The sequence below is a fragment of the Geospiza fortis genome, unplaced genomic scaffold, assembly GCF_000277835.1.
Source record: "Geospiza fortis unplaced genomic scaffold, GeoFor_1.0 scaffold237, whole genome shotgun sequence".
Taxonomy (NCBI): Eukaryota; Metazoa; Chordata; class Aves; order Passeriformes; family Thraupidae; genus Geospiza; species Geospiza fortis.
Window position 1 is genome coordinate 3,132,817 of NW_005054319.1, and position 25,626 is coordinate 3,158,442.

Sequence of the window (25,626 nt, forward strand, 5' to 3'; positions counted from 1 at the left end):
GTTGCAGAGGTGTTTATGATGCCGAAGGGAGAGTTCCAAAGGCTTGTTCCCCTCAGTGTGCCCCCAGCCCAGCAGCAGGAGCTGCTGTCCCACACCCTCCTCCTGCCTCGCCCCAGCCGTGGCACAGGGTCAGCCCCTCTGCTGGGCTGAGGAAACCCACAGCTCATTCTGGGGCTCTCTCTGCAGCCAGGAAGGTGCCATGAGATGAGGAATTGAGCCCAACACCTTCTCCCAGCCTGCCCAGCCTGCTGATGGTCCTGGAGGGTGCAGAGCCTTGCCCTGCACTGCTCATCCCTGGCTCCAGCTCAGCTTTGAGCCCCAGTGTCAAACAGGAGAATATCCATCTGCTTCCACACAGGGCAAAGAGAGATGTTCCTGTGAGGTTTTCTTTTTTTTCTTCATGCAAGCGGCTGGCAGGCTGTGATGGAGCTGAAGAAATAGCTCTGGATTCAGAGAAGAAAGAAACCCAGACTTTTTCCCCCTCTTCCCTGAGAAAAAGTAATTTACGTAAATTTATCCACGACCAGCACACGGCAATAGCTCACAAGTTTGTTAATGGAAACCTGGTGATCCATAACACTTGTGTGGGAGATATTTGCTCGGGGGTAATACAATATTAATGTTAATATCAATGATCGATCAGAGGATTTGCAAGAAAGGCATAAAGTATTTAATTATAATTACATTGGGAATGGCTTTGTAATGGCTACGACATTTGAATAAGGTCACGTCTAGCCCTCACCCCTGTTATGTTGTTCTATATTAAATGCCATTCACTTTAACTGCTGGAAACCTTTCTGGAGTCGTCAGAATATAATATACTGGGTAAATTGAAATATGTCCCTTCATTTTTCAAAATATGATTGATATCCTTTGCAAAACAAATGTTAACACCTATTTGTACACAAATTTCTTTGATTATATGTTAGGGAAACTAAATTATGACAGTGTCTCCTGGCAGGCACTTTACTGTGAGCAAAGGACATGGCTATTTTTGAATATTAATTCATCTTGCAGAAAATGGCTTTGGATCTCTGCTGTAAATCCACTTGGGTGTATTTCTGCCTTTCTTAATGCATTAATTCTACATTGATTAGTAGCCATAAACTGCTTCTCCACAATGTTCACCTTACCCAGGTGTTGCTGAGGAGGAGCTTTTGCTGTCACTGAATTATCTCCTGTTAACAGCATCAACCAAGAACACATAGTAACAATCATATTTGCATGTTTCACAGCAGAAAATATGTATTTCAAATATACTGCAGGTGTGTACCATAACTATCAGCCCAACAGCAGCATTGCCATGTTTAAAACAATCAGGAAAAAAAGATCTGTGTATAAAACAGGAATATTTATCTGTAGGCAGGATCGCAGAGGTGCACAAGTACCCACCCACCATGAGTGCATGCAAACACTGAAGCACTAAGTGAGGACATGCTCTTCCCACACCTATTTATTATAAATATAATATACTATAAACAATAAAAGAGCAAATTCTCATCCCTCTTCAAATGAGAATCCATCTGTGCAGTCCCCCCCACAGAGGTTTTCTTCTTTTTCTAATATCAATGTAAACAGCAGATCAATCAGGTCTAAAGAGTCAAATTTTGCTTTCAGATTTTCCCCCAGAATAACTGTTGATTCACAGAGAATCGAAAGCTCCCATTTGAAGGCAGAATTTGATCTCAAGAAATCATCCCTCCAAAGTTTGGAAGACATGCAGTGATGTAATTGACATGATTTTCCATTTTCTCTTTTCTGAAGGAGAACCAAAGATTTTTGCATGCTATAGAAATGCTTGAAGAGAACAAGTTTTATAGTTTTCCAAAAAAATGGGCATTTATTACCAATCAGTGTGAAATACCACTGATGGTAAATTTTAAGTATATGGCAGGAGTTTCAGCATCATGACAACATACATCATGCATTTTTACAACATATAAGTGCAGTGATATTGCTCCCTTTCTCAATAACAATATATAAGAATATATAGTATAAATGTACAGTATATATTAGACACAATGTAAAATAACTTAGTGAAATGTCAAAGCTTCTGCATAAAAATTCAAGTCATGCCTGAGCATACCTCTATGCTGAATCTTATCTCATATACCTTCATTTACCTCTAGTTCCTGTTGCAAAGATAATTTTATCTCTGCATTTAATTGCTTAAAACCATCAGAATTCTTGTCTTTTTTTTTCCTTTTATCTGCAGTTGGTGAAGACTGTAATAGCCAAGTGAAAGCCAGGATTTTGTGGACCCTTTGCTAACACTGTTTATGTTCTGGGAAGCAATTAATTGTGAACAAGTTGTATAAAAGCAACTTCTTAAAAGCTCGTTACAGTTCATCATTGTCCATCAGGTTCTGTCCCAAAATATCCCACTGCATGTAAATGATAATGAAGTGGCTTTCTCAGAAATGGAGCTCATGAGCTAACACTGATATCTGGAAATTATAAATCTCACCAGTTTAGCTGAAATCATATCAAGCACCACTTTGGTAATTGCTTGCAAGAAGGATCAATAAAAATCTGTTTAATGGGAATATACAACTTGTCTCAGAGCAGGTAGGTGGAATTTTAGCTTTGCTTGACACTCGACAGAGCTTTTTGCAGTGCCAGGTTCCCCATCACACTTGTTAAATGAAATATGGTTAAGGACTTTTCTGCAGCATCTCAGGAAGATTTCTGATAGTACAAGGAAAAAAGTGATGGGGCTTTTTTTAAGCAAGGCATTAAGACACTCTTTGACTGTCACATTACCCATCAAAGTGCCATAGCTCAGCATCCTTGCAATTAGGTGTCTTGGAATTATTTTGAATACAACTTCACTTCAACAATGTAAACAATTCTGCCCCAAATATAAACAAAAATATACTTGAAATACTTATCAACAACTACGTTTCCTAATAAACAATGAATTAAAGCTGCAAAACAGTTTGAAATAAGATGTTAAAAGAAAAAAATCAGGGAAGACAGGGCGATTTGCTATAATTCCTTTTAAGAAACAAATTTCCACTCCCTCGCCCCCCTACATTCCCAGCCAGTGTAAGTCAACAGAATTACACTTTTTTAGATCAGCTTAAGTTCTGACCTATATACTCCAGTGGAGTTAATCCTAATTTCCACCACTGAAAGTGGGATCAAATTCACTTTGTCTTTAATAAAGCAGTGGATGATAAGCAAGTCTCTTCACTGTCGGATTCTGCTTGAGAAAGGGAATTCTTTGTGGTGCTAAATGATGTCCAAGACAGTTTAGAAAATAAAGCTAGAATTTCATAAATTTCAGCATGGTGAAAACAGATATTGGTAACAGCTATTTATGCTTTAATCTTAACAAAGTTCCTTGGGTACAGACAGGGTATCAGCTGGTGAGTCTGTAACCCTTTCTGAGCACTGCTTGGGAGGAAAATGAGGAGGCAGGCGGCTGATTTTCAGTGACACGAGACTGCTGAACACACTGAGACTCAGACTTTGTTACCACAAATAAATAACATCACATTGTCCAGAACTGGAGATTAATATGTGGGGCCTCCAGGAGGTGATATTTATTTTCTTGCATGTTATACTGAGATCTCAGGACAGGCAAAGGGTCGGGGGCTGAAAGGATGTAATCGATGCTGAATTTGATTTCAGAATCTGATTTTGCTAAGGAGGAATTGCTCAGGCTCTGCCTGCTGGTCACGCTGTTTGGAGCAAACCCACAAGGCTCCAGAAGTTTTGGGCCCGGTTCAATTCTTTCATGTTTACTTTCAGAAGAGGAAACATTGTTCAAAGCAGAGTCCACAGAAGAGATACTGGGGGATGAAGGGCTTTTCACTCTGCTCGGTCTCTGCTCCTTGTGCTCCCTTTTCACGTTCCTCCTCCTCCGTCTTCTCCTGTAATTCCCATTTTCAAAGAGATCCAGCATGGATTCGCATCCTGCTGCAAAGCTCCAATAGTTTCCTTTCCCCTTCTCATTCCCTTCTGTTCTGGGAACCTGTATTTATTTAAAGGCAGTTCAGTGTTTGTATGTGTTACAGATGCTGCTGTTTAGCATCTGCATTCATTTACATTTAAGAATGGTGTAAACACATATGACAAGACTTTTAAGCCTATTCTCTGTCATTATATGAGTAAGATGTAAGCCCCATCCTCTTCAATTTGTTATCTATTAGCATACATCAGACAAGGATATAGTCCTTATCTCTCTAATTGACAACTCAGAGAGATTTTAAGCGATTTGCAGCTCAGCTGTTTGTTTCCCTTCTTTCCTAGTGATGAGATTATTGCTGCCTATATTTTTTAGCCATGCACAGTGTGTATGTAAACACACAGTAACTGATCTTACCTTCACAAAACAACTGTTAAGCGATAAGTTATGTCGGATGGAGTTCTGCCAGGCTCTTTGATTTGATCTGTAGTAAGGAAATTTCTTCATTATAAAGTCATAAATGCCAGAGAGGGTGACTTTATTTGAAGGGCTTTGCTGGATGGCCATTGCAATTAAGGCAATGTAGCTGGAAAAAGGAAAACTTGCTGTTACACCATCGCCCTACTCACAGACTCAGTTTTTAGGACCACATGGGTACATGTGTGCCTCTATCCTGCTTCCAAATTTCCCCTGATAGATCTGTGCCCTGAATCAAGGTGTCCCAGGGAGAAATCCTGTGTGTGGTCACTGCCTGTCCTCCACGAGCCCCAGGTGACACAGCAGGGTCGCTGTCAGGCACTCAGTGCAGAGGACAGGATCACACAGCTCTCCAACTCCCTCCGAAAAGTTTCCCTGAGCAGGAAGGCTGCAGTGAGGCAGAACAGGCTCAGAGTCACTGTCACAGGAGACTCTGCTCATGGAAAGGATCTTGGATGTCCCTGTGAACACCTACACTGCTCCTCTCCCCACCACACTGGTGCTTTCTGCATCCAATTCACCCCTTGGCACACTGAAACATTTAATTCCCTTCTCCCAGGGGTCCTGGAGGTTGGAGACAGATCTGGAAGCTTAAGGACATGCCAGAGTTGCTGTGACCCCTCATGGAAGGAAACAAATCATGAACACTTCACACACAGAAAGGGGGGAAACCTGCCGACTGCGGTGCCTGCAGCAGGGCCAGACCCATCACACACACCTGGCCCCTGTGACCCCACCAGCCCCTCACACAGACAGGGGGACTTGGAAAAACTTCATCTTACCTGTACGCTGGTCTGGTGAATTTTTTCTCTTCGTCAGAACTACAGGTAGGATAATCATCCCCATCATAATTGAAGCAGTTATAGGGGTACTGCGTGTTGTCAAACATCGTCCTGCTCCTTGCTCAGCTCCTGTGGAGTGAGAGAGATGGAGTGATGTTTCTCAGAGCTTGGACTCCCTCCTCCCTTCTTCCCTCCCCTCTGTCTGTCTCATTCCCTCTCTCCCCCCTCCTCACACTCCCTGTCCTCCGTGCACACACACACACTCTCCGTGATGGGGTGGGGATTGTTTTTGCAATTCTCACATCCCAGCCAGCCCGTCTGTCCGGATATTATTTTTTGGGGGGGTGTTGTTATTGCTGTCCTTGCTGTTTCCCCCAGCAGGGTGGCAGGGCAGCCTGCTGGTGGCTGCTGGGGCTGGGAATTGGGGTGAGCATCCGGACCAGGGGCTGTGCAGGCTGCTGGGGCTGGGAATTGGGGTGAGCACCCGGACCAGGGGCTGTGCGGTGCCGGTAGCCGCGCTCCTCTCGCTGGGTGGTCCCGGCTGGAGAGGGGCCAGCGCTCCCCCAACGCATCCCCAACGTGACAAAGGCAAACAGCATGATGTTAATAAATCATGCTTCAAGGTCCCTGCTTGGAAATTAAACTTTGAGAACGGAGCGCAGCTCCCTGCAGCCCCCGTGCGCTCCCCCTCTGGGTTTTTCTCTCCTCTTTCTTAATTATTTATTTTCAGAAAACCGACGTACAATAAACAGACGTTCCAGGCAGTAATGCACGCTTGTCCTGATCTGCAATCTATAATGCACTATAATAGACATAAATTATATTTCCATGACTAAAGGAAAAATCTGTATGTTCAAAGAAAGTAGAACAGAGGGATATGAGGGACTACTGTCAAGCAGGAAAGTAAAAGGAAAATAGCTGTAGGCAGGAGAGCTGCCTGTGTGGGCTTTGATCTGAAGGATGAATTAGACTAATAGCCCTGTGTGTTGGCATCCAATACTGTAACAATTTAATAGTTTTCCAATGCTTTGGAGTGTTTTCCAACAAGTGATGTAAACCAAAGGCATCACGCACCATTTCAGGGGGGACTTAAAAGGTGTGTGCCACATGATAATTAAATTATTTGAAGACAGCTCTCTCCCAGGAAATAGCCCCAGGAGGAAATGGGTTTTGGAAAAGAGAAAGCAAATTGGTGTGCAGAGAGTTTCCCTGGATGAAAATATAAAAGCGGAACCACTAGCAATGCAACTTCTGTTTTCTGTAGCATCTTTCATACAAAGTATGTCCCCGAACCCCTTTTGGAGTTAAAGGATACAATTAGGGGAAAATTCATCTGAGTGATAAAGAGCCCTTTAAAATGATGCTTTAGTGGCTCCTAGAGTTCTGACAAAGATGGACATAAGGAGGTTTTTGTGTGGAATATAACAAGACATTGTAGCAGGGCATAGGGGGGAAATATATGGCATGAGAAAAACATATAGATGAGGTGTTTTCTTGGCAATATTAAACCAGAGCAGATAGCCAAAATAAAAATTATCTCCACTCTAAAATACATCAATAGGCATATGCATGAGGCAGCCACTGCAGAGGAGGTGTTAATTCAAAGGGTCAGCTACTGCTGCCTAAGGCATTAGCAGGGCTTTAATACTGAGTAACATAGAGGAGATTCAGTGGAGGAAAATGAAATATATAATGTCTGATCTTCATTCATACTCTGTCCAGCTGGACTAGAAGGTTTAAAGTAAGGAAGAAGCCAAGTCACAGATATGGGAAGATTCTCCCTCCCTAAAACCCTTGATCCTTGACACAAGTAGATGTCCACTTTGATTTTTAGCAGTGGTTCTTCTCTTTGGAGGTGTTTTACCTCACTGAAATTCCAATAACATAGACTAAAGACTAAAAAAGATCTTGCTTCTGATTTACAGCAATTCCAAAAAGCAGAACTGAGTTGTTTGACTGCTTTTACCCAATCTCTAAACATCTTTTTTTCAGGACTTTGTATTCTATTTATGAAAATTGGCTTAAGAAAAGTCAGACAACACACTTTGACCAAAATCCTCACATATTTACTGACAGCATTTAATAGGTGAAATTTTCTGTAATGGCAATTAGAGCAAAGGACTGTAGTGTCATGTATGTAGTAATGTTAATTATCTCTATTCCTGCATTTTCTTGCAGGGATGAGTGTAATCCGCTTGTACATCTCTAGCACATCTGCAATGTGTATTACAGCTCATGGCCACTGTATTCCTCCCCCACTGCAGTGGGAAATACACTTGGATTAAACTTCCATCTCAGCAGTTGGTTTGTGAGGCTAAATTGAGCAAAAGCAGTCAGATCATGGGTTGATGTCCTGGGCATCACCTCAGGGGTGAGTGGGACCATGGGTGGGTGGTGCAGGGGCAGCTTGGCAGGACACAGGAAACTCCTGCCACTGCCATTTGTGTAACACATCATCTGGGGATAGACATGATCTCTTCCTGAGAGCTGGAGGATTTGGTTTCTGGCTCTGTAAATATCACTGTGTCCACCTGCTGCAAATTCATACAGACCCTAAGAGGAACACAAACCATTTCTGAGTCCTACAGGATCAGAAACAAATTATATACAATCACTCATAAACTTCTTCTGAAATCCAGATATGCAAAAATGGCAGAATATTTCTCAAGGTAATTTTTAAAGCCTGCATGCTTATATTTTATTCCCAAGTGAGTGTTTATGGTCCAATTATAATCCTTGAAAATAAAATTCATAAAGAGATGTTAACATACTCTTGTATGTACCATGGTGGAGTGAGCAGGTGCCATGCTTATGGTGGCAGAACATGTTGTACAATAGAATAGTTTTTTTTACCAGCATCTGTGCAGCCATTACAGTTTAACTAGAGCGACTATAACTCACCCCTGTCATTATCATAAAAACATAATTTTGCCAGGCTAGTGTTTTCTTATGTTGTATATTTTCAGAACACAAAGTTGTAAACCATTTGATTTGAGATAGTAAATAGGCAATAAAAACACCATGATAGATTTGACTAATTTTTTTAAACATTGATATTAAAAAGTTATTTGCAATTTTTGTAATTATGACAGAGATCATGAAAGTATTACATTAAATTCAGAAAAGTCATAAATCCAAACAGGGCTGAATTACTGCTCATTATGGGATAACAGAATAACAGGGAGCACCTCAGTGTTTAGGACTGAATGCTGGCATTCCATCTTCTTACTGGTGTAGACTGGTGTCTCCCAGCAGCACAACTTCTGCTATTTCTCAGACTTGGTTGCAGTTTAGGACTTTATTCCAAACCTTTTAAATTTATCATATAATCATAGAATTATTTGGAATGGAGGGGACATTTTAAGATCATCTCATTCTCCCCCCCTGCCATGGGCAGGGACACCTGTCACTATCCCAGGTTGCTCCAAGCCCCATCCAACCTGGCCTGGGACACCTCCAGGGATGGGGCAGCCACAGCTTCTCTGGGCAGCCTGTGCCAGGGCCTTCCACCCTCACAGGGAAGAATTTCTTTCTTCTATTCAACCTAAATCTTCTTTCTTTCCGTTTAAATCAGTGAAAACCAGTGCAGTCCTTCAGCAGGCTTTGAATCCCTCAACAACAACCTACACCAGCAGTAAACTGCTTTATTTTTTGCACTTTGTAGTTCAAGATCTGTCTCTCTGGTGAAGAAGAGAATGGGGGAATGCAGGTTCGTGTGCTCTTTTTCTCATAGTTATTTTGATATGGGATGAGGAGAAGGAGACTTCCCCAAACTTGGATGGGTATTTAGCTCTCCCTATTAAAGATGTCATGGCATTCAACTTGGTGACCCTTTTTCCTAGGAAAAGGATGAGGCTTGCCTCACTGCCCACCTGAATTTCACCCTAAATATCTCTCTGCTTCACCCACATCCATCAGCTGAATTCCTTTCCCTTCTGCATCTCCTTTGTGTTCACATGCTGAACTTCATGGAAATAAAATTTCCACCGCAATTTGTGGTTTTCTGCTGGAGTTCAGTGAGAATTGTTTATATTTCCTAGCTAGGGGGTTATTTGGAAAAGCATTCCTCATCTGTAGGCCTTCTAGCTGTAGCAGTGTAGAGCTCATGCATAAAACACAGCACGTGTTTCTACCAAAACAGGAACGTGGATAAGAAACCTTCAATGAGAATTCATTGCATCAGAGGTGGTAAATAGTGAGCAACTACAGACACTCAGACATTTTATCCCTGCCCTAGCTGGATGAGGAGATTCACAAGGCACATGTGAAAATCCAGTTCTGGAGATTCTCAGTTGTGTTTTGGCAGTGAAGAATAGGAAAAGGAGGATTCCCAGGGTGAAAAGTCAGTTGTTCTACCTACTCTAGTGTTGTGAGTCTGTTGCTGTCATGAATTCATGGCTTCAGAGGCAGTGGAGGGAGAATGTGGACAAGTCTCTAGCTTTTAGACACTTATTAAGTGAAATTCTGCAATTTTTCTAACACATTTTCTACTTAAACCCAAATTTAATGGGTTTAATATTTTAAAAGCTTAAAAAATAATTGGAAAATAAATAAATAAATAGTCACTTTTGGTTTGAAAAAATTGGGTTGACCCAAAAGGACTATTAAAATTTTATATTCTGTCCTTTGCTGGAGGGGTGTTGGTGGCTAAAAGGATATATCCCTGCTTCTCTCTTTGATATGGATACTTGAGGCAGAGGTTCAGAGTTTGTGTGCTTGTGATTTGGTATTCTTCTCTTTGGCAGCACAAAATTAAATCCCTCTGTCTGAGATTGCAGATAGAAACACAGGAGGGGATGTGCAAGCTTGCACCAGCGACCTGCCAAGAAATCACAGAATGGTTTGGGTTGGAAAGGACCTTCAAGCTCATCTCATTCCACCCCTGCCATGGACAGGGACACCTTCCACTATCCCAGGCTGCTCCAAGCCCCATCCAGCCTGGCCTTGGACACTGCCAGGGATGGGACAGCCACAGCTTCTCTGGGCAACCTGTGCCAGGGCCTCACAGCCAAGAATTTTTTCTTAATATATAGTCTACCCTATATATTAGTGGGATTTTTCCTGCCTCAGCTATGAAAGCCTCTGAAATCCTGATCCATGGGGCTTTTGGAGGCAAGAAGGAATAGCTGAGGGTAAGTTAGGAGGTGATGCTCACTCTTTGCCACACAGAGCACCTCTTGGACTGGCACCACATTCATCCCCCAGCTCAGTGTGAGTTTGTTTACCAGACATGGACACAGCCCTGGCACAGCTGCCTCACCTCATCCTGGCCATTGCTCATTCCAGCTGTCCAGAATCATTTGGCTAAAGGCCTCCCTTCATACATTGTTTGAATCCTGCACCAGACACAGCTAATAACTCGGGCCAGGAAACTTGTTCCAGATGTTAATTAACTCCCTCTGCATTAACTGGAATCACACAATTAAGGCCTGATTATTTATAAAACCATTTTGTCAAGAGAATTAGGAGAATTAGAAACATCCTGGCTCACACTTTCACACAAATGTCCATGTGCTGTTAAACTGTGGAAACTGGCACGACTTGCCCCACACATTTATTTTCAGTCATCATAATTATTCCAGAGGAGAAGGGGCAAGAGTCAGCCAGGCATGGAGGAGCAGCACTGGAGCAAAGGAACAGATTCTCAGCTGAGCAAATGTCTGCTGCTGTGGTACCAGCATCCCTCAGAGATTCCTGTCAGCTATGCCACAGGCAGGGTGTCTTTCTAGGGCCCTCAAGCTCAGTGATGCTCAGACACAAATTGCAATATTTAGGGACTCAGGAGCTGAGGGCCAGAGCTGGGTCTGTGGTGCTTTGTCAGCTCTCAGCCACACATTCATTGGTTTAAGGGATTTTTCTGGGGGTCACACAAGCACTTGACAAATCCAAAACAGCAGATTTGAACTAATCCAAAGCTGTTCCTCCCATCTGCCTTGCACACATTTCAGACAATCTGGGTGATTTCATTCTCTGATATGGACAAAATGGACAAATTCAAGGCAAACAAATGTAAGGAGCACAAGCTTTGCCCGAGCTGGCTGGACACACATGGACCTGCAAGTGCAAAGGGAATGAATGCCCCATGGTGGTGCAGTGGGTGGATGGATGGATGGATGGATGGATGGATGGATGGATGGAGGGATGGATGGATGGATGGATGGGGAGGGAGCTCTGAGCAGCTGGAGCCCATGCACAGCAGTGTCTGTGTCTCCAGCCCCAGAGCTGTTCCCTGGGAGCAGCTGTGACCCTGCAGGGACTCTGAATCAAGGCTCAGTGGTCAGTTGGAGTCAAGGATCCCCTGATGGATCGGCCAAGGGCAGGCTCAGCAGGGCATGGTCACTCACTGCCTCTTCCTGGACCCTACTGACACCTTCACTGTCACAAACCCTGCACCTCAGGGAGCAGGAGGGATAGGGAGAGGCAGCAATGTGTTTTGCTGATTTTATTTTCATTTGAAAGTAGTAATTCATTCCAGTTCACTTACTCACAGCTCTCTCCCATGCAGAGGTTTTCTGGGAGCTGCATGAACAATCCCAAAACAATGCAGATCAAACTGGCAGGGGAAAAGCAACTGGAAACTGGCCCCTGTGCAAGTGCTGGTGTTTCTTTAGGGGAAGGGGATGGCAGGCAGGAACACCACCTTCCTTCAGAACTGAGTGCAGGATTACCTCCCCCCAGGTTCTCAGTGTACTGGTTTCTCTTTGGTATAATCCCTTCCAATTTCTCCATAAGGTGCAACCTGTGGATGCACAAACCCCCAGGACAGTCCAGTTTTCCACAATCCCCACCTTTATAATAGGATCACATTTTATGATCTGATTCCCAAGTCTTAATTACCAAGTGACAATAATATTTCATCATTGCCAATATGATTTCTTCCCTTGCATAACTCACCCCTCCTCACTCACAATTCTGATTTGATGTATTTCTCCCTGTAAGTAAATTCAATTATCAAGGATTTTCTTCATCCTGAAAAAAAAACCAGTTCATGTTTTGATAATACCAGTTAAACTATTCAACTTCCTTCCAGGATAAACACTTGATGGTTAATGTGTCAGGGACATGGGATTATATTTTCCTCAAAGCCAGACATAAACTGCCTTCTCTTCCTCTGAATTAGAATTACCATTCACCGTTCACCATTTATCATCCTTCAAGTATTTGGTTTTCCACCACATGAAAGCCACTTGCAGCAGAGAACCAGAGCTAACATTGTATTCTGAGGTTACTGCTGATAGCTCCTTAAAGAGGTGTGAACTCCCTCCTTGCTTTTTTCCATCCTTTTCATCTTATGAGAGGCTTTCTGATGCACACAGCAGAGTCTAAAGAGAAATAAGCTTTGATCTCTGCCACCTCGAGTGCATCCTCACCATCAGTAATTTCAGGTGAAAGTATTTGTAGAGTAATGCTAGTCCTCAGTGCTGCTGAATTTAGCAAGGTTGGGAGCTTTGCTGTGTGCCTGTTTGTGAAGTCATGGTTTATGTTTGAGCTAGTTAAGTGTAATAAATATAAACCAGCTTTTTTTCTGCTTCTTCTCATTAAGTTTTGACTTTAGATTATTTATTATTTAGATTATTTATTATTATTTAGATTATTTTTTATTATTTAGATTATTTTTCTTCATCAGTTATCAGTTTGAAATTTCGTTGGGATGTAAAAGTGACTGCAGCCAACTTGTAGCACTAAAAGTTGTTCATTTTCAGTGTCTTTTAGGTAGGTGAATTTAACAAAATGGACCTTCAAGAAGCCAAGTATTTTAATGGAAGCTCAGCTTCTTCCCATTAATCTGGTGTATGGTGCTTTTAGAAATATATAGGCAAGATCTCAGTAAACCACACGTCTTGATTAAGAGTAGATTTTGTTATTTGAGAGTCAAATCCTGTGTATTTTCTGACTAACCTTTTCTGCAGCAGCTCATTTGGCTGTGTGTAATTGAAGGGCTGGTTATTCACAAGCACATCTCTCTGTTAATGAGTATTTGTGAGAGTAGTTTATTTTTCTTTATTATCTTCTTTATTTTCCAAGTTGTTCCTCGATTCCTATGAATAATTCTCAGGAGTTCTGAATTTAGAAATTATGGTCCTAATTCTTGAGCCCTGGCTAGAATGCTTTTAGGGAAATAATAGAAGATGATTTATAGTATTTTGCTGCTGGTGTGAATTTCCAGGCAAACAGCAATTTATGAAACTTCAAGGATTCAGGGACTTTGTATTTGGCTGTGAATGATCCAAAACTAAAAAAAAACCAAAAATCTGGGAAATCACAGGGGAGCCAAGTCAGCACTTTTTAGGAATATCCTGTGGAAGATATTCCTAAATCCAACATCTTCTGCGCTCACATGCTCCAATAGCAGTGAGTGGCCCCCAAAGTAAAGAAAGCCCAACATCTCTTCCTACAGCTGCAACCCAGCCCTGTGGTGAAATTGGCATTTTATCAGGTATTCTGCAGCATGAAGCTCCACCAGCAACAGAGCTATTCTGTGCCCCTTCTGCTGCCCCCAGCACAGTCTGCAGCCAAAACCCCAGGGGCACCCAAATAGCCCAAAGCTGCCCTTGGCACACAGAGCCCCAGAGGACTTGGGGGAGCTGACACCACGGCAGCTGCTGGGTGAATGGGAGCAGAGCAGGAGGAGCTGTGTGGGTGGTGACAAAGGCAGTCACCAGGAAACAACAAGGAGTGTGTCTATATTTAATTGCAGATCCCGTTGTTAATGATACTCTAAAGGAGGAACTTTGGGGTTACCATTTGTAGGCTGGTCCTCAGCAGGGTGATCAGTGGGTGGAGGTGAGATATGGATTATTTCAAACATTTTTTCAACCATATTTTCCACTTCATCCATATTTTCCAACCATTTTTTCAACCATAATTTCTTCAAAGCTGCTTAGGAGTCTTGACAAATTGACTTTTTTTTTTTTTTTTGTTCAATACCAGTCAATTTGGAAAATAAAAAGATAGCAAAAAGGGATTTTAAATGGTCAGATCCTACAAGAGAGTCCTGGTTATTTCACTTCTTATCTCTAGTTTTATTCCACCCAAGAAACACTGCCCATGCTGAAATGATAAGCAGTGATCTGCAGGACCAGTGATCCCACTCTGCAAGCTGCCTTTTCCATCAGCACCCAACAGCAGAGCTCTCTGCTGACTTACCTGGGCTTGGTGGCTCTTTGTGATTTCCTCAGGGAGTTTGGGAAAGGCCTGAAGCAGCCCCTCTGCTGCCTGAGATGGGCTCTGGGCTGCTAAAGGCCATTTGTGCTGTGGCAGCAGCCTACAAACAGAAAAAAACTTGAGAATTGCTCAGATTCATTGGTGCTGACAAAGGACACCGGGGTGGGGAAAGGGTTTGTAGGAAGCAGGATGCAAAGAAGGCAAATTTTCACTTAAAATAAGCACAGAATCCTATTCTGGCATGTGCTGCAGAGAGATGTGCTGGTGGTGCATCACTCTGCCCTGGTGGTTGGGAAAACTGGAGCATGGGAGTTTTAGGAGTCATACAATGTGCTTTGAGCTATTCTGCACTAACTCAATTTGGGAGGGAACACATCTTTTTTGTTCATTTTATCCCATAAGTAAAAATCAGGCACCAGGATGAGAAGATTGTATAAAGGGTATCTGAATTATGAACTCTTATTTGCATTTTGAAATAGAACTCCGCAGAAATCTTGGATCCTAAAATCCTCTAAATTTGGAGCATGCAGAATTCATCTCAGTTTTTTGTGGTTAATGGCTTATATATCTCTATCTTTTGTGGGTAAAGCATATTCTAGGAAAAAAATAAATAAAAGCATTGCAGCTTTTAATGTTTGTTTGCTGAACAGCATTGAGCAGAGAGCCAGAAATGTATTTAGAGTCATTCGCCTGGAATATGAGTGGGGATAGACATGTTCTTAATTAACTCCTGGAGTTTAGAAGATTGTTTCCCAAGGTTATTTTTGGTTGCTGAAGTCTGGATCTGAAGCTTGTTGCCTGGCTCCAGCCCCAATGCATTCATATCTGATCTGGGCAGTTTAGAACTCAATCTTTATTTGGAAGAAAAGAAGAGCAACCATTCCCCAGTTTGAAGGGGTGTCCCCAGTTTTCCTTAGGACAGTGTGAAGCTGTTTGAGCCATCTGAGTCTTACAAACCTCTCCATCTTGCAGCAATCTGAGTCTTACAAACATCTCTCCTGCAGCTTGTCAGTGTATTTTGCTGCCAGATGGGAAACCTCTGAATTTCCCGGGGGTGTCTAAGGAAAAGACAGCACCTTTGGGGAAGAGCACTCAGCTGAATAGATTCCTCATCCTGTTGCCCTACTCTGGCATCAGCTCCCCCATGCTGGGTGCTCACATGGCACAAGGTGGGCCATGGTGGGAGAAGAGATGGGAGGGGAAATGGGGACATGCTGGAGTGGGAATGGTGCTCCAATTAGGAGCGCCTGATTATCCATTTGGAGGTTATTTAACACAATTCAAAGGGGCTGCACTGCTGTAAATGCTCAGTATTCAGAAGAAACAGCTAGCTTGTCCATTCTGAGGAAGCTAATCCAGTGGAGATAATGAAATCATCCTAAAAATCAGCATTGCACGAGGTCATCAGAAGCAATTTGGTTTCAAGTTGTGACATCAAATTGCATTCAGGAACTGGCAAAAATGGGAATTGCATGAAGACATAGTCTATCTGCATCAGGAAGTTTCTTGCCTCAATGTCTAGGCTTATTTCAAACAGTTCTAGCAGCAGTTGAAACTGTTATTGAATTAATATTATTGATGATTTCTTTATTAGCTGATGGGAAAGCTGAATTTGGACTTACTGTCTGTCTGGGACATCACACTGACCTGCATTTTGGAGGCAGAGATTGGTGGATTTGCCAAGCTTCCCTGCTTCCCAGACATGCTCCAGCACTTCAGTGTCTTTCTTGTCATGAGGGGCCCCAAACTCAATCCAGGATTTGAGGTGTGGCCAGCACAGAGGGACAATCCCTGCCCTGGTCCTGCTGGCCAAACTATTGATCCTGGCCAGGTTCCATTGGCCTTCTTGGCCACCTGGACACACCTGCTCATGTTCATTCACCAGGTGCTTTCTCACTGGGCAGCTTTCCAAGCACTCTGCCCCAGTCCTGCAGCACTGCAGAGCTTGTTGTGTCCCAAACGCAGGACCTGGTGCTGAGCTGTGGCTGGATGTGTTAATAACCTGATAATAAACTGATTAATGGTTTGATATATCAGATGTCACACTGCAAAGCAAGAAATACTTCCCTTGCCAAATAAGAGGTCACTACCAAGCTTAATGTGAATTTAATAAGAGCGCACACACAGCTGCTGGCTCCAGGTGGTGGGCACAGGTCAGGGCCATGCCATTTGCTCACCTTGACAGCAATTCACACAAAGACAGGAAAATCTTTCAAGCAGCGTGTGCTCCTGCAGAGCTGCCCTGATGATAGCAGGGATATGGGAGTATTGTCTGTGCAGTGGGACAGAGCAATGTCTCCATCACTGGAACCATCCCGAGCTGGGCGATGCTGCTGCTGCTGCTGCTGCCCTCTAGATGGTGCAGTCCGATAAAAAATTTGAGAGAACACAATAATTTGCATTGGCTTTTCCTTTTTTCTTCTTTCTTTTTTTCTTTTCATTCTTTTTTCTGGGGAGAGATTTTTAATTGCATTTACAGGAGGGCATATTGCTAATGGCTGGAAACTGGAACACTGCACTGCTGGTAATTCCCTTAAGTGCAGGAGTGGGAGCCTGATCCACCTGGTTTATGCATATTTTGTAAAACCTGGTACACTGTACTGTATTGTGCCTTGAGACATTTTGCACTTTAAGTTTCTACCTATACTGTTCTATATTAATTTTTTTATTATATTTTTTTCCTTTAAACCATGATTCTGTGCAAAGAATTGCAATGTGTTTTATAGGTCAGACTGGGAAATAATCACAGACCCGAGTACAAAACCTGGTTTAATTGTTTGGGTATTTCTATCTTGGAAGCACAGGCTGCTGACTGCAAATTTTTAGTGAGCAAACCCAGTAGTGTATATGCTGTGCTGCAAAGGAGATATTTCACTAGGCTGATCACTGCCAAGTGGAACTGATGGAAAAACCAAAAGAAAAGGGAAAGAAAATGGGAATAAGAATATGCCAATTCTTAAAATGCAAAATCTTCACCTAAGAGAGAAAACAGCAATTTGAGGTGAAAGCCTGCTTTCAATCCTCTGATGAAATACATTCACCAGCTGGAGTGAAAAAAGCAACCTACACCACATGGGAAAACGTGTGTGTAGGGATGGGCAGCAGCCAGCTCAGACTGGATGCTGTTTGGTACAGAAAATGAATGAGGTGGAGATATAGATCCAAAAGTCTAGAGCAGGAAGGGTTAAGAAAAACAAAAAAGATATTTGTTTGCAAGTAAAAACATATCCTAGCAACACCACTGGACTAATATTAGGTGGAGATACTGAAGCTGATGCAGCCATGAGAAAGGGAGAGGTATCCAGAAGATACTTTCTGTATTTGGAAAGCCACTCTCTTCTCACACAGCCTTGGCTGTTACCTCCTGGTCCATCCAGCTAGGAAACATTAGGCATCATCTGCTAGAGGAAAAATCAGATTTAATTATTCTCACCATAATAAGCATCTCGGAGGAAGTGGCCAAGGAAATCTCTGGCCCATGAGAAATCATTTTTGGGTAGCTTGGACACAGTAAAGTCCAGGACTACAAGGATGCTGCTGCTACATCAGCACTAGAACCAGGCCAGCCATGCCTGCTCGTGGGACTTTTTGTCATCCAAGAGGCGAAGAGTGAATCCTATGAAGATAAAATGCATGGACAGGACTATAATTAATACCAATCAAATAGAAAACGAATTTTCTAGATAAGGCCTAGGTTTACAAAGTTGGCAATTTCCTAGGTGGGTTCTGACTGGAGAGGAGGCAGACAGGAGAAGGTTTGTTTTGATAAATACCTGTGCTGGGACTGTTCATGCATGGAGGGGTTTGGGAGGGCTGACAGGAGCTCAGCAGAGACTGGCACTGCCAAACTGGAAAAGCTGAGCTGAAAGGAAAGCTGCAAGGGGATGTGACTGCAGGATCTGTATAACGTGGTGAGAGGGGACACAGCACAGGAGTGACACATTCAGGCTGGAGAGGAGGCACTGGGGTGGACTGGAGAGCATTAGGAGAATGGCCAAGGGAGCAAATCATCACTTTGTCACTTCCTTGTGGTTTCAAACCAACTGGAGCTGCCTTTCAGGTAACTGCTGTGGTCATATAATTATGGGGTCAGTCTGGGGATACTGGGTGAAATGTTGACAGAGGCAAGATCAGGTTTAGATCTGGTCTGAGGTCTCTTCCTGGCCTTTAACTCTGGAGTGATGAAAATCCTTCTGGAGAAAGATTGATAAAGACAGTGCATGAGAGGAAAGGAAAACGTGGAAGTTTTCTTCTGCCCCTTGTTTGTGTAACTTGAATTTACTTATTTCTTACCTCAAGGTTGTGCATGTCCACACCAGCAACCATCCTGCCCAGCAATAACTCAAAGCAGAAAGCTGAAAATTTATCTGAATTAATTTTTGTGGGTTTTTAATTTTTTAATTTTGAAATCTTTACTTTTTCTTCTCAGTTTGCAATTGCTATTTCCAATGAATTCTCCCTCTCCTGCCCTTTTGAAGTGACCTTTGCTCAGACCTTGCCTCTTCTCCAGGCTGCAAGGGGGACAGCAGGACTGGAGCAGCTGTGGCCCCTTCAGATCAGGGAATGTGGTGGCAAAGAATGTGGCTGTTTTCTGCAGTAGAATGTAAGCTCCAGCCCAGTGGGTTTTTAAAAGTATTATCAGAAGCGAAAGGCTACATTTAAAAATGTATAAGCAGGAACTTTCAGCACTGCATGCCTTCATTCATAATTCACCAGTGCTCGTTTCTAAAGAAGATTTGATATTTTTACAAGGTAAATGTACTTTAAAACCTTTCTTTACTTTGCAATGAATGTGCAATTAAGTGAACTCACTGAAAAGGAGAGGGAAGCAAGGTTTAGAATAGAGTTGTCCCAATAGCCATGAAATTATTGTAATTTTCATGTAATTCAACTTTGATTGGGAAATGTTGCTGCATTCCTGTTCATAGTAATGCCATGTTTGGGGCTGGTGAAACACCTTTTCTGACAAGATCTCCAAATCTGTGGCTGGTGACTGTTATTACCTTCACCTTTATGCCCAAAGATCTGTGGTGGGGAGGACACAATTTTCAACTCACGTCTCCCTGACGTGCCCAACCCCACATTTCTGAAACCAGCTCAGCAGCCTGGTGTGGCCTGGAAGTTGCCCCAGCATGTCCCAGCACCCAAACCAGCCCCCAGGACCTGTTGGTATCTGTGCTGCTTGCCCAGAGCTGGGCTGGGGGAAGGATTGAAATATTTACTCTGACAAGAGATGCCAACTGTTCCAGTCTCCACAGCAATTATGGGGGACAAAGCACTTTCCAAGCACCTTCCCTGCACCTTTTCTACAGGCACAGCATGAGCTGCAGCCATTAATCAGACAAGCTGCTGGAGAGAACTGCTAATTAAGAGCAGCAGTGTCTCCCTGAAGTTCCCTCCCTCCTTCCATCCATGCTGAAAGACATCACTTGTTCTTTGTGCTGCTGCTCAGGAGCAGGTTGTGGTTGGACTCCTCTGCTGAGCAGGGTTTGGAGGAGGGACAGTGCCCATGTGTGTGTCCACAGCCACACCACAGAGTGAGCCCTGGGCATCCCCATTCCAGTTCTGCAGGGGGAGGGAAGAGGCTGAGGCTGATAGGAAGCAACTGGAGAATTTCCATGGACATCTGACTTTGAACACCCAAATGGGTGGCCACCAGCATGAAAAGTGTTTGCAGCTGGTGCTGGAAAACTCAGTGAGGCTGTGTTGAAATGCCCATTACATCAATGTAAGGAGGATATGTTTTTTGCACTAATAATCCTCTTAAAGCCAGAAAGCCACTGGTGGGGAAAAGTGCTGCTCAGCAGCAGAGCCCCTGAGCAGGACTTGCTGAGTTGACACAAGGAAATGAAGAAAAAACTGTAATCACCAGTCTGTCTGGATAAATTAGGTGGAAAATTCATGGAAAACACTGAAGTTCCAGCACAGTGAAACCAGAGTTAAAGGAATCAGCCAAGCTCTGTGTCCCAGATGTGCCACATCACACTCAGCAATCTCCAGACAAGGTCACTTTTACCTCAAACACTGTGGAACAGCACCTGCTGCTTGATTTTCTAGCCAAACCCAGCATTTTCACCCTCACTCTCACTCTCTGCTGTTGGATCCATTGTCCCCTATCACGTTCAGATAAAAAGGGCTCTATTAAAAACCACGTTAAGCCAGGATGAACTACAAGAGACTTTTGGTGGGACACACCCCTCTCGGGCACTCTTGCCCTTCTCTTTGGGGCTGGCCTGGGTGGGTGACAGGAGGCATCAGCAGTTTGGGCCCCTCCAAATGTGCAGGGTGGGACAGGGACAATCCCCTTCTTGCCTCTGCAAGGGTGTGGGGAACTACTACTGGCTGGACCCAAGAGAACTCTTTGTTCCTGTTGGAATTCAGGACATCCCTCTGGCTGCCCTGGATTGCCTGAACCCTTGCCAGGGGGCTCAGAGACCCTGGCACAGAGCCCAAGACACCTGTGACTTTGATTATGACCCATGGAAAAAAATTGCCAACCTTATATGAGGTCTGCAAGCCACAAAAGTCTAAGTAGAATAAGAGTTAGTCTGTCACAGGGTGAAAAATAGATTTTTTGGGGGTTTTAGAATGGGGGTTCAGGAGGCAAGATGGAGGAATCTGGGCGTGTCCAGCCTTTCTCCTTCTTCTTCTTGGCCTCCATCTCCTTGGTGATGGTGGCACTTTTGGATTGGTTTAGAGTAGAAGCTCACTGTCTAACATAGGTGATGGGTATTGGGAAGTTATGATGAATATTGTACATGTAGTTTTTAGTATAAAAAGATAACACCAGTGTGCCTCTGTCTGACCTGATGAACGGACCTCAGCTGGCCAGAGAAAGAATTTTATTGATAATAAACAATAAACAACCTTGAGAATGAGAACTGAAGAGCTCTGACTCCTTCTTCAACAGCTGGGCTGGGAAAAGAGACTTTCTAAAGCATCTTGGGGTCACTCTGATCAGCAGAGGGCCCGAGATGTTCCTGCTTGGTTTTGTCCCTGCTTGGTTTTGTCCCTAACTCAATTTTCCTATTCAAAGGGAAGTCTTTCCAGGGAAAATGTAGGGGAAAATCTCTGTCCCTAACAAGGCCATTTGGGGACAGTCTCTGTCTAAGCTTGTTCCCATGTAACCCTCAACTGGGTCTGGCTTTTTTTCCTTCACTGCTCTCTTCTTCATCCTTGAAGAGTTTCCTAGGACTTAGGGATGAAAGCCTGCCTCCTTCCCTCAAAGGATCAAATCATTAGGCCTGTTTTCCAACTTGATTGATGTTTATATCTATTAATTGTTTTCCCTCTCATTTTCTGATTTCCTACTGATATCACAGAAAACCCTGAAGAAAACAATCTTTGATGGAGAATAACATATTTCAGAAGACAACTTCCCACCTCCAGTGTTTGTGGGTAATTAGAAGATTGAATATAAATGGCTTGTGAAGCTGTTTACTAACATATTTTTCTTACCTAAATTGGTTCATTCCCCTGCGCATTTTGGACATCCCAGGAACTTTTCCATACCAAAGGCAAAGGTTGCTCCATCCCTGCCTGTTGTCCATGTTCTGCCAGCTGTAATATGATAAAAATATCATATTTTTAGCATCTGCTGTCAGGTGACCCCTGGTGTTTACATGCTGCTCTATCTTCCACTCTCACTAGCAAGTGAGACCAGGCTTCCACACCCTTCCCAAGGGATACAGGTCCTGCCAGGCTCCAGAGTGGACAAATGGAGGTGAAAAACTCAGTGACACCATGAGATCACAGGGGCAATCCAAACGAACTCTGGAAATGGAGATTTTCCTCCGCAGCAACCCTTGGCTCCAGATGAAGGGATGAATTAATGATGGGATGTGACCTTATCTAAGTAAGGTTAAGATTTTGAACTTTGAACAAAGGCCAGCCTGGGAATTCAATGGAAAAATCTTTTGAGTCATAGTATATGGCAAATTCATATTCAGGACAGATGGTATTTTCTAAAAGTAGCTGTTTACTCCTAGAATTACTCTTCTTCCTTCCTGTGGCATTTTTTTCCCTCATTCTGTGGTTCTTCTGCCCACAAACTTGTCTTTTTCAGTAAATTTCTAGTGACAATTTTAACAATCTCTTAAAAAAACCCAGCTATATAAAACCTCTCTGCCTGTCTATGTCTTCTTACCTTCATGACCCTCTGGGGCAATATCCTGCCCTAATTATGGATTAAAGTACAATATTTAGCTATTTTGGAAAATGTCTTTTGTCTTCATACAGGAGGTCTAATTAGAAGCTAAGTTCATCTTGCTTTTTTGTCCAGCTAAATGTCACACTCTATTTGTGTTGCTGCTGCTGGTCCCAACTAATTAGGGAAATCAAGAATAGATTGCAAAAAAAAAAAAAAAAACCAACAAAAAAACAACCAAAAACCAAAACCAATCACCTATCTTGGTTAATTTTCTTTTAGAAAACTGATTTCAGCTGCACTCTTGTCTCCTTCTTTCACCCTTTGAGAAGGAGAGCAGACTGTTTCAGATTTCTGCCACCTTGATCTCTCCCCTCTGACAAATCCCCTCTGATTATTCCCAGGTACAAATCGAGACAGAGCAGGACTTGGCCCAGCACCCCATCAGGAACCAAACACAGGGCCCAGGCACCTCATGGGGCAGAACTTAATTAAATACCCAATTAATGCCCCAGTTAAATACCTTGAATTTGCAGTCTGTGTCAGCCTCATGGTCCTGTGGCAGGGCTGGGTTCTTGGATTTCCCAGGCACAGCCTTGAACGTTAGATTTTCTGTTATTTAAGTAATATTTTCTTTCAGTTTGGACGGCAGTGGCTTTCCACTGGCACCATACTCATTAGAAGGTCTCTAAGTCCACAGCAGTATTCAGAAGTGTTGCTCATTAAACCTTGGAAAGCAGACAACCTTCCTCTTGTGTGATGGTGAGGATGAAAGATCTTATAAATGTCTTCTTTGTAGAAATAGAAATAGTCCCAGAATGTGCTTCTTGGTTTGGTTTTTTTTTCCTTCCTATTCCACACAGGGTTCTCTGTTAACAATTGCAGCTAATTTTGTCTTCTGTTATTTCTGGATATATTTATGATAACCCCAGAATAATCTGACAGAGATTCTTCTCTTCACGTAGGTAACCAGCATTCTTGCTGTAGTGTCTCACTGGTACCCATCACCCTGGTTTCAACACTCATTCCAGATATAAAATTAGAGACACAGATGCTGAATATTGTACTATTCAAAATGCTACATTTTGTTTGGTCTGCTTTTTTCTTTTAAGTTTGCTTCTCATTAAATTAAAGACATTCCAACTCTCAAATTATGGAGCTGCACTTATTTTAGGGATAATTAACAGCAAACGTGGTCATTAACTTGTTTGCTTGAGGGAGAGAGAGAAAAGGTAAGAGAATTATTGTTGGACCAGCAAAAGAAATAGAAGAAAAAATAGCTGGCTTCAGATTACACATAATATGTGACTGACAAAATGGAGCCAAGTGGGAACCTGCAACGCCAAACTCCAATTAATCCTGGCTCACCAAAGCTTGAAAAGCAGATTTGCAGCTGACATGAATTACACAGCACCTTGAGAAGGCAGGCAGCAGCTCCCTTCCTCTGGCAGCATAGCAGGGGCAGAATTGGTGTGTGGAGGGGCAGAATTGGTGTGTGCAGGGGCAGAATTGGTGTGTGCAGGGGCAGAATTGGTGTGTGCAGGGGCAGAATTGGTGTGTGCAGGGGCAGAATTGGTGTGTGCAGGGGCAGAATTGGTGTGTGCAGGGGCAGAATTGGTGTGTGCAGGGGCAGAATTGGTGTGTGCAGGGGCAGAATTGGTGTGTGCAGGGGCAGAATTGGTGTGTGCAGGGGCAGAATTGGTGTGTGCAGGGGCAGAACTGGTGTTTGCAGGAGCCAGAGCTCCCCAAGATCAGGCTGGGCACGAAGGGGCTGTGGAGATCCAGCCTGGTTGGTCCTGACAGGGCAGGGCTGCTGCCTGCTCCAGGGAGATGGGGGTAATGGGATCAGTTAAAAAACAGATTAAACCAGCAGACAAAATCCACACTTTGCTCAGTGCACAGTGCAGGGCTGGATGTGGGAGCAGATGTCACCCGTGCAGGGCAGTACCAGAGGGACCCCAAACACCCCAACAGTGGCAGCAGCATCACTGCCAGGGCACCACAGCTGGGCAGGCTGGGCAGGAGTGAACAGGATTTTCAGTTCAAATATTGTAAGGCCACATGCTAGGGAACAGTTCTGTTAATGAACATTTTCAGCATCACCTTCTTGTTCTTGATAATTTTTCCCCTGTGAAAAAAAAGCTCTTTTCTTTACCATTCATCTGACTTTTGGTCTTTGAAGCCCTGTTTTTTTGAGTTTAAGAAAAAGGTTAGGCTTTTCCAGATAGTATAGGGATTGGCATTTAGGGTTTGCTGTCAATTGAAAAACATACTGTAGGATAACTCCTGCAGCTAAATTCCCATGGAAGACTTTGTCCATCTTCCTTACCTGGGTCAGTCCATTCTCCAGGTCTCTTTCCAAAGTCCCAGTCCTTGTTTGGGTTTGGTTTTACACCTCCACCTCTGTTTTATGTTGCTGAAGTGGAAGCATGTACATTATGAAAGCAGCTGTCTTGGACCCAGTCAGGTTTTCCCCACCAGGGCCTTTTCATAAATCTGGGCATGCAGAACTTCAACAATCTTTAATGCTACTGTAAGGGTAGGAAAGAGCAGCTCCTTTCATTGGCAAGCACCAAGCATATTTCTGCAGTCAGACACAGAGCAATGGGCTCATGAGCAACACTTATTTCCACTATTGTTCATGCTCATGCCAAAGATTAATCTCTTTGCCCACAGCAGACTCCTTGTCTGATTTATTTGTGTGGATGAAAGGGACCCTGCCCGGGGCTCTGGCTCTGGGCAGACATGGCAAGGACATCCAATTATCAGCTCATCATTTTATTTGGATTAAATGATAGTTATGATGAACAGCCCCACTTGCATTGTGCCCTCTTTTGTGTGGCTATTAACACATGCCTAGCATGGCTGCACAAGAGACCAGCCCTTGCCTGCATGCAAAGCCAGCTGGACTCAAAAAGAGCCTTTGTAGTCACTTCAGACAACCTTGGAGCCAGGCTCTGATGTAAAGTATCACAAGCTGGTAGTGATAATAATTTGCTTTTTCAATCACAGGAAACTCCATGCTTCTAGATGCAACCAGCTCAAACAAATACATATTCAAAAAAGAATATGCCATAGGTGGGAAGAGAAATATAATTGCACCCAATTTTGCAATTGCACTTGTCCTACAGGAGCTAAAATGA

The 25,626-nt window shown here is 43.3% G+C and overlaps 1 protein-coding gene across 1 annotated transcript; it reads right to left on the reverse strand.

Moving 5' to 3' along the window:
* Window positions 1–1,452: 1,452 nt before the first annotated feature.
* LOC102033101 (forkhead box protein D5-B) lies at window positions 1,453–5,304 on the reverse strand. The gene is made up of 3 exons (XM_005420463.2): window positions 5,173–5,304; window positions 4,331–4,499; window positions 1,453–3,979 (listed from the first exon to the last, which is right to left on the reverse strand). The coding sequence occupies exons 1-3, from the start codon at window positions 5,277–5,279 to the stop codon at window positions 3,497–3,499; spliced, it is 759 nt and encodes a 252-aa protein (XP_005420520.1). The 5' UTR covers window positions 5,280–5,304; the 3' UTR covers window positions 1,453–3,496.
* Window positions 5,305–25,626: the final 20,322 nt, after the last annotated feature.